At 34.1% G+C, this 9,803-nt stretch overlaps 1 protein-coding gene across 1 annotated transcript in view; it reads right to left on the bottom strand.

Annotated features, from left to right (window-relative positions):
- Positions 1–7,790: 7,790 nt before the first annotated feature.
- LOC108361353 (uncharacterized) overlaps positions 7,791–9,803 on the bottom strand; it is an 8,604-nt gene continuing 6,591 nt past the window's right edge. The window contains exon 7 of the mRNA XM_017613953.1: positions 7,791–7,955. Coding sequence (XP_017469442.1) covers positions 7,840–7,955 — 116 coding nt within the window. The 3' untranslated portion in view covers positions 7,791–7,839. The remainder of the gene's footprint in view (positions 7,956–9,803) is intronic.

Below are 9,803 nucleotides of genomic sequence, written 5' to 3'. Positions count from 1 at the left end.
ATGAGTTTTAAATAATTTCATCAGTAATGATTTTTCCGATTCTGTCAGTTTTCATATTTAATTCAAATAAGAAAAATAATTTTTCACTTAAATTGTTTTCGTGAAACCGGCTATTAGGAAACGAATTTTTATTCATGGTAATATTATATTTCAGATGAAAAACACCATCCGACTTGTTCTCTATTCATTCCAAACGTTCGGAATACATTTTTCTGTTTACTAAGTCGTTAGAACGTTCCGGATAATATGGTACCAGATAACGCATTCTTTTCGTTCCATCTCTAGCACGGAATTCATAGAATATTCTGCTGTACTATGTACAAATGTAATCAACTGCATCAAAATAATGGCGCTAAAGAAACAAAGTAAGTTTATGTAAATTGTTTTACGAAAAAAACCTTTATCAAATTAAATTAAATGTTAATATCTACCTAGTTCCTACTATTTTTTCATTCTTTTCTGTTTCTTTATTCAAATTGTTCTGGATAAACTAGGAATATTCTATTCGGAATCCGCAATGAATAAAGAAACATGCTCATGGTGTAACTGTAACAAATGTTGGTTAACATGCATACAACCAGCGGAATCCGCAAGGAGTACAGTGAGCACTGAGCGATGTGCCGATTTTCCTAGACGGCTTCGAAAAGATTCCCAAAAAAGGGTCTTCTCAATATATATGAAAAAATTGTGCCTATGGGACTCCTAGAATGAGTGATTTCGGAGCTCAGGAAACCTCCGTTCGGACTCCTCTATTCGACTTAATTTTTAAAAATTAATCCAAAATCATCTGAAAATAACCTATACAAAGTGTTTTGGGAATGCATGCGTGCGCGCTCCGACATTGGTCCACAGAGCGGGCTTTACGGATTCTCAAAATGATCCTACTTTCATTTATAATTGATAAGTATTAAAATTTTGTTTAAAAAATCATTAAATCACAAAATTAAAAATGATAAATAATGACATAAATAAAATCTATGTTTATACAACCTTGCGCTCGCTTGATTTACGCCTGAAGAATTCAAAGGTAAGGCCAAAAATAATGTTTTATGCGCTATTGTTTGCCTCTAAATATATCCGCACTGCTATAACGTCAACACCTTTTTCTTCGGTGTCCCTTTCCAGAAGCGACGTAGTCAGTCATAATTTCGATTGTTGGTCGATTGGGTCGATTGTTTACTTTTTTTAGAATCCGTAACCAACTTGTAAAACTATTTCAACAATCAAAGTCCCGTTTTAATGTCAACTTTGGCAGAGAAGAAAGTCGTTATGACAAAAATTATGCAAAAAGAAACAGACATCATTGAAATAACAGCAAGCTTACCAGAAAATTCCGAGGAGGAACTGAAGATGTTGAATCCTAAAATATGTCCAGAAAATTGGGATTTACTTGTACGTGGTGAAAGCAGACTTTAATGGACTATAGAAATAATTTAGGTTCCCAATTTTTTCAGATTTTATTTCTTAGGTTTCTTCGATGAGAAGGTCGCCGCAAAATACACTGAATAATTACCTAAAAATGTTATGGGAAATGAATTTGTAATTACATTTAATCTTGATGGAAAGCCAATGAAGAGGAGGAGGAGGAAATGAAAAAAAGTTGCCTGGGCCTAGGTGTAAGAGGGTCCCACCATAAACCTTAAGAATATAGTTGCAAAAGTGCAAGGCGAGTTACAAAAAGACAACTGCAAGTCTACCGTGGCAAATTATATGGATAGTAGGCTGTATACTATTACTGCCATAAATAAAACTAAAAGGGCAGTATTCGTGAAAGCATTGGGTGGATATATGTGTACAGCAAGGTAAACAAATAGTATATTCTGATTAAACCAATTTTAGTTTGTTTTGTCGTCGGACAAAAGGTTGCGCTCGATCTGGTACACGAGCAGCTTCAGCGCTGCCACTAAATTGGTCCGGACCAGCATTGGCAATGTACTTTGCGATTTAGTGTTGGGCTGCGACAATGTACCATGGTATGGTTGGACTTGGACAAGTGGTTGGCAGTAATGCGTCACCCACCTTTTGCGCCAAGGGCCATACTCGCCGATGCCCGTTGAGAATATTTGGGCTAAGCTAAAAAAAATTATGTTTCAACTATATTAGGCGCTCCATCCTAGATAGAACCGGGAGTGGCAGAAAGGCGACTGCAGTAAATAGAAGACCTAATACAACAAGCTTGTCATGAATGTTCGGAGAAAAATTTCACCGGCGAAAAATTTCGTTCAACGAAATAGTTCACTTTGGCTGGTATTGTCACTTGTGAAGCGAATAAATGTGGCAAAGCGAATGGTTTGGCGAACATACCTAAAATTTGCATTGTGAGTGGCGAATGAAGTTTTTCGCCGGACATGCGTTGTTAAAAAAAAATTAAATTAGTTCATCCCCATTTGACGTTTCTGTGATTTATACTTTGTTTTCCTAGCTAAGAAAAGTCGTTGAATGTATGATCAGAGTTTTGAAATGCCGTTTCAGAAGCCTCCTAGCAGTGTTGCCAGAAAATTTTGAGGCTTATACCTAAATTTTTCGAAACAAAAAGCTAAAAATTTGTTTCATAGCCAAACAAAATAGCGAAGTAAGTTTTTGTTTTTCAAAAATAGCTAAATAAACGTTTATTTATTGGTGTAACTAAAATAACATCATATTTGTATTTGTACAAATATGAAATTACACAAAAATAAATCAATATATTCGCTAAATCATGAGCCAAATATAGGATGACTGCGTTTTTAGTTTTTCTCCCTGACGTCTGTATTTTTTATAGGACTTTGCAATTCGCATTTAAAAAACTCAGTACAATGTAGAAAATCAGTATGGACATCAAATTAAAGAGACAAATCTGTACAACTAAGGCAGATTAAATCTTTTGTGCATAAGGATAAGTAAGTATAGAAAACTTAGATGTTTGGGACCAATATACATATCCTCAAACTTCGTCCTTCCAACTTTATAAGCTTAAAAAACAAAAAATTTTCTAAACCAAACACTTTTTTTAAATCCACAAAATTTTACCTTTCACTAGGTACCCATATTGTTATTCTACGTTGCACTGAATTTTTTAAATAATTTTTAGAAAGTGTACCTAATTGATGTAACAAAAAAGTATTAGGCTTGTCAGAGGAAATCATAAAAAAAATTATAGATAAAATGGCTAACTCGATTTAAAAAAATAGCTAATAGCTAACCGCAAATTTTTATAGCTAAACGGCGAAAATAACACTGGTCTACAAGGGTTTTGCGAATAAGACGGGACCTGGTGTTTCCGAACGGATTTTTCGTGCTGAACACGAATCTGGGGTCCAAAACTTCCCATCACGTCACGTTTTCGAGAAAAAAGGGGTTGAAACCCCTAAAAACAGCGTTTTTGGCCATTTTTGAAAAATTGTAGAGCTGAACCCTGACGTGCTACAAACTTTGTATATGTCAGAAATTAAAGGCTAAATCGTGCCCTTTCGAATGAGCCCTATGCCGAATTAATCGCATGCACCCTTAGATCAGGGGGTGTATTTGTGTCTAGGAGTCCAATTTTTATATCCACCATATTCGACCCGTCATCTTAAATTTTTAAAATCTAACTGCAGATTCGTAATCAGCGACTTTTAATATAGTTAAAACCTTGGCATTATTAATTTTCTATGATCGTTTAAGATTAAATTCTTTCTGTGATCAATTTTTCCTGCACCCCTAAACACAAATACACCCCCTGCTTTAAGGGTGCACGCGATCAATTCGGCATAGGGCTCATTCGAAAGGGCACGGTTTAGCCTTTAATTTCTGATATATGCAAAATTTGTACCACGTCAGGGTTCAGCTCTATAATTTTTCGAAAATGGCCAAAAACGCTGTTTTTAGGGGTTTCAACCCCTTTTTTCTCGAAAACGTGACGTGATGGGACATTTTTGACCCCGGATTCGTGTTCAGCACGAAAAATCCGTTCAGAAACACCAGGTCCCGTCTTATTCGCAGAAAAAAAGTTGAAATTTGTAGACCAGTGTAATAGCTAAATCTAGCGAAAAAATACTAAACTGGCAACACAGCCCCTGAGTGCTAAAGTAACATTAGTGATCCAGATGAAGCTGAAATTTTTATTGACGCCGTTGTCATCGGAACCGATTAATTAAGATGCCACAGATACACCAGGAGATCGTTGCCGAAGACAAATAGTTGATGTTTTGTTGTAAAATGAATTGTAGTCCATTTTATTGAATAAATTCAAAATAATTTAAGTACTTGTGTTCTTTTGATTTAATTTCATGCTTTTGAATTCTTTATTACATACAGGTTAATTTAAACATAAATATTTGTATGCTTTTAAACTAAATAAAAATCACAAGTTAAATTCAGTCACTTCATAAAGTATTAAACTTGAATTTAGTTAAAAAATCTCAAACTAAATTTACTACTTCAAGAATGTTAAACTTAAAATAAGCTGATCACATTTTTTGTAAATTAAAATAAAAAAATCACAAATTCAGTAGCGTATAGAAAAGATGGAAATGAAACTAAAGAAGTGAGAGCTAAACATTGAAAAAAATACAACTAAAAGTAGGTTGTCTTTTTGTTGCCTTTTCATTTCTAAATTTTCTACCTTTTTCCATTCTTTCTTTAGTTTTAATAAATTAAGTTTTTTTTTTTTTAATTCGTAAGTCTTCCTTGTATACCTAGCGAGTTCGTCGAGTTTTTTTCCAGTATTTGAAATTCGTTCGTAGAGAGTATCTTGGACTTCGGACTGCTTCTCCTGTGCTTTCATCCTAATGTTTTCCCGATCCCCAGGCGGGGTAAATGATGATTGCGGTGCGAAATCCACTTCTTTTAGAGCTTGTTTGCGTAGGGGCTCTTCTGAGTAAAATGCATTGGCACTCACCGTAGTTTCTGCCACGTTGGTGCTAAATGAAGAACCGACAGGTGAAACAGCTCATCCACGATTCGCTGTAGTGGAGTTAAAATTTGCTGCGTGTACGGTCCTCCACCTGTGGCCATAGTTTCACGTCGGAAATTTTTTTCAGCTTGAGTTTGTAAATCCAACCAAACCTAAATAGTACACATATGTACATAAGTGACTACGGTCACACGAAGTAGTTCTTACCTTATTTCAATCGCGTTGTTTACGCATTGCAGGACCAATAGCGTTAAGTTTGGTAGCGAACTTCTCCCACCGTTCTGCCTTGCCCTTCTTTGTGGAACCGAAACTTCTCATCCCTCTGGCGATGTCTGGATTATTTTCCCTTATGGCATCCGGCTTTTGGGGCTGCTGCGTTGTTATCCGTTTTGTTCTGAAAATTTTATTTTATTAAATAAATAAGATTAAAATTTACTCACGTCCTTTCCATTTTCAAACGCGAACAAAATAAACAGTCGACAAATTTTGACGGCTTTGGCGAAGTCAATGTCGAAATTTCAGTAGTGGCTCATTTTCGCCACTCGTTCGAAAATTTACGGCGAATTTGCTGAAGATTCGCATTTCACTATTAGAGTCGCCAGACATTTTTTGCTAAAAATCTTCCAAGTGATGATAAAACCCTCAAAACATCATAGAAATGTTACTGAAACTGAAAAGAATCTTCTTTCTCTTTTGTCACATACCTGTATACCCACATATAAGTATATATATGTGACCTGGTCTACGAAAAGGGAGCTTACGTGCGAAAACTAGTTTTCTGTGAAAAAGCTGTTAAAAGTAAGCAACTCGTTTCGTCAGTTTCTCATTATCTCGTTAATTGTTCTAATGTAATTGTAATTGTAATTGTATAATGTAATTGTATAATGTAATAAATTATATTTTGTCGTATTTTTACTCTTCTTTCNATCCGAATCAACCAAAAAGTGAAAATTGATTTTTTGACACCTAAGCCCCCTTTCCGTAGACCAGGTCACATATATGTAAAAGCAAAATTCCGGCGAAATATTATCTTTTCTCTCGTAAGAGAAAAATATTCAGAATAGTGCGCGAACATAAAATTTGCAGAAACTTGTAAGTTAGACGGACAGCTGATTCAATTTTTGTTTACATTCAAAAGTGTAAAATTTAAAACGTACTCAAACTCATCACAAATTGTTATCTTGACACAGTTTATTTATTAAACGAATAACTACTTAGTTCTTGCAAGTTTAATTAGTCGTCTAGTTTATAATTTTTAGCTTCGAAACCATCAAATACAATTTTGTGATATGCGTAAGTTCCTACCAGCTGTTTTTGATCAGCTGTTTTCCTGTGAGCAAATTGCTGTTGGCAAAAATTTTTCCAGCAGAAACTAGATGCGTTCGACAAGTCAAAAATTTGTAATAGTTTTTCCAAATTTTTACTGAATGGCGTTCGATAACGACAAAAAATTATCCAACACACAAAAAGTGAGAGAGCAAGCGTTCATTTTGATGCAAGAGGTGCGTTCATTTTGTACTGGCAAAATTTTACTCTGCAAAAATTATCCAACACGAAAACATATGATCACAAAACATATGGTTGCAATTTTTGTAAACAAACAAAATTGCATTTTTCGAGTTTTGGTATTTATATGCTTTCTGGCTGCCTGCTATGTGACTTTATGATAGCGCCGACTAGTTTTTATTTCTAGAAATGTTCCTGGCGAACATTGAACGTTCACTTTCCTTTTTTCTTCCATGAAGGTAACATGAATTTCAGTTTGTTTACAAATAAAACATAAACAAAGTCAGCTGTTGTGTCTTCTTCTTCCGGTTTTTGCAAGTGATGGCTAATTTCCTGTTCGTTTACTTTTTTGCTTTTTCTTCTCTTTGGGAGAGAATTTTCGCTTACTCTCTTCATTTTGATTGTTGGCTGGTGTTGGCTAATTTTGTTATCGAACGCAACTACTAACAGATTCCCTGCAAAAATCGCGTCTACTCCATGCATGCATGTAAAGAGTACTCCCTAAGGGTCAAGGAGTACTCCAAAATTAACCACATTTCATATAAAAAATGTGGTCAAATTAACATTGCGATGTCCTAGAGCAGGACTATATACTCCTGCTGTGCATGACATGAGACTACCACAAAACTACTCCTAGGCATTACTCCATGGATAATCTACAGAGGAATAGTTTCGAAAGTACTCCAAGACATTACTCTAAAAATTACTTGTGGGCGAGTACTTTAAAAACTACTCTTATGTCTTTACTCCATGGAGCACTTACATAAGCGTAGTTTCGAAACTACTCTTAAGCATTACTCCATAGACTACCTTCGGGAGAGTACTTTCGAGACTACACTAAGGCATTAGTTCATGGAGCATCTATAGAGGATTAGATTTAAAACTACCTTATGATTTTGAATGCAAACCGCTTTAAAACAAAAAACATTGAAACATATATTTATATCAAAAACTTAATTTTCTTTATTCATGCTAATACATAGATATGTGAATACGTATACCGGAAACGAAAAATATAAATTGTAAGGCTTTTCACTTAATACATAGTTTTTTGACAAATATTGTTATTTTCTTTAAGAATCTTTGTACTAATACTTATTCAGGTATCTAATAAAATAACATATTTAACTTTGCAAAAGTACATATTTTCTCACTTGGAAATTAAATTTAATTTCTTTGTTCAACTTTGTTATTATTAAACGCATACTTTAAGTTATTTTTAAATTATAAATATCAGATTTCCATTTTTAAAATAAATAAAAATTCGTTATAATGAGATCATGGATATGTATTACTTAAAACTATTTATTTATTTATCCCTATTACTTACTAGTTAAATAAAAAGTTCGCTACGTTAAAAAAAATCATCTTTAAATATATTAAAAAATTAAAATAACTCGATCTACTTATAACTATATTTACGTATGTACATGCACATGTACATACGGAGCTTAAATTTAATTTACTACTTTTTTCTTTTGGTTGCATACGTGACGAAAGTGGCGTTTTTTCACTGTTTGAAGTGCGATTCGCAATTCCTTTTCTGCATTGGGAGAAGTGTGACTTACTGCAGCTGAAACAAATATATTTGTATCTTATAAATCTTTATAAATATATAGTTTAGTTGAATTAAATACCCTGGTTTTTTGGTACCACTTTTGTTAATCATTATAAATATTGTGAAAAAAAGAAACATTTAAGTAAATGGGACCTTATGAGTTATAATATTTACAATTTTCGAGGTCAAATATAGTATAACGAAATTTGCTCTCTTACGTAACCCCAAATAACATAGTTTATTTACGTATATAATCTACCTACTTTTCTATCAAATTAAAAATTCTTGTAATAGGGAATTTACATGATTCAACTTCCACAGGCGATTAGTTGAATCAAAAGCTGAACGAAATTAGGCAGCCGACAACTTCAGGCCTCATGTAAATTCCCTATAACTACGGTGACCATCCGTCCTGTATTATACGGGACAGTCCTCTTTATTGACCCATTGTCCTGGTAAATTATTTACGTTATACGGGACACCAAATGTTCTGTATTTCTTTTGATGCCCTATATTTGTCCCGTATTCGGTGTCTGGTATTTCGGAGCTTTAACCTCTCATTAAAATGGCATGCCTATGAGCCAGTTTTAGGGGATATTGGTATATGATTGTAATTTTCTCTATGAACAGGACATGCATCATGTAACTTTGACACGATAGTCGTTCAGACACTGATTCATGTATTTTTCTTACTTACTATCGTGTCGACTAATGTAGTGTCTTTAACAGTTTGAAAATCACTATACTAGAGTTCACTTTTTGATCGGCAGTTTTTTACAACAAACATACGGCACCGTTATGGCGCCGTTTCGCACAAACGCACAGCAAAGCAACAAAATAAACGCTAATTTTTGTCTTTCGCATTTTCGCATCAAAGATCATTTATGTATACATTTGTCTATATCTATCTCGATTCGTTTTGCCTGTTACAAACAACCGTTATGTGAACAAAGTTATAATACCCTTGTGCACAAGTGCGCTCGGGTATAAAAATACGCATATGAAAGAGCACCAACCCAACTCGTAATAAATTTAAGTATACAGATTTTAGTATTTAGTATAGAAATATTCAATTCAAATACGCCCATATTAAATTGAAGCGATTTGCAATTACCGATTGCTTTTTCATAATTAAGTTAGAAAAACATTTAAATGCCATGCTGGTTGTAATGGGAATTGAACCTTGACCCTCTGGAAATTAGCAAATTGTGGCAAGCATCTTCGCGCACTCAGCTACAGCCAGACATGTAAATGTGCATTCAAATTTTTAGTTTGATTCAACACCACGTGTTCGTGGTATGAAAGTATTGTTTTTAAATACGAACATTTTAAAACGATAATCAAATAAAAAATATTCATGTTTAATATGCGTTATTTCCCCCAGTAAATTCATAAAATTTTTCTTAATATTACAATGCGTTTTTTCTCTTATTGAAGTGATTTTTGAACTTTTATTCAAATTTGTGCAATCAAATCAAAAACCGAGACACTAAAACGAAACCCGGGACATTTTAAGGTTGGACCGGGACACCGGGACAAATAGTCTAAAACCGCGGTCTAGCGGTCTCCAAAATATTTGTGCATACATTTTTTTAAATTTCCATAGATACTGCTTCAGCTGGAAGATGTGAAGGCTAAGTAATGTGAAGAGAACATGATGAATATTCTCTTTATAATAACGGGCGCTTAGTTATAGGATGTAGCGAGAAGTGTTGGAGATTAGATAATAGTCGTTTAACATATTAGCGAAATTTAAAGCATACTTAAATGTTTGCGATGCTTTCGGAGAACATTTCTGTTAAAAATTGCGTGCATCTTTTAACGCATCTTCTAAAAGGACTATGCAGTACTTTACAAAAAGAT

The sequence above is a fragment of the Rhagoletis zephyria genome, unplaced genomic scaffold (genome assembly GCF_001687245.7).
Source record: "Rhagoletis zephyria isolate East Lansing unplaced genomic scaffold, Rhagoletis_zephyria_1.1 Rzeph_scaffold_00739, whole genome shotgun sequence".
NCBI classification, from domain to species: Eukaryota; Metazoa; Arthropoda; class Insecta; order Diptera; family Tephritidae; genus Rhagoletis; species Rhagoletis zephyria.
Note: the sequence above shows the minus strand (reverse complement) of the source record. Positions and strands in the feature narration are given on the sequence as shown.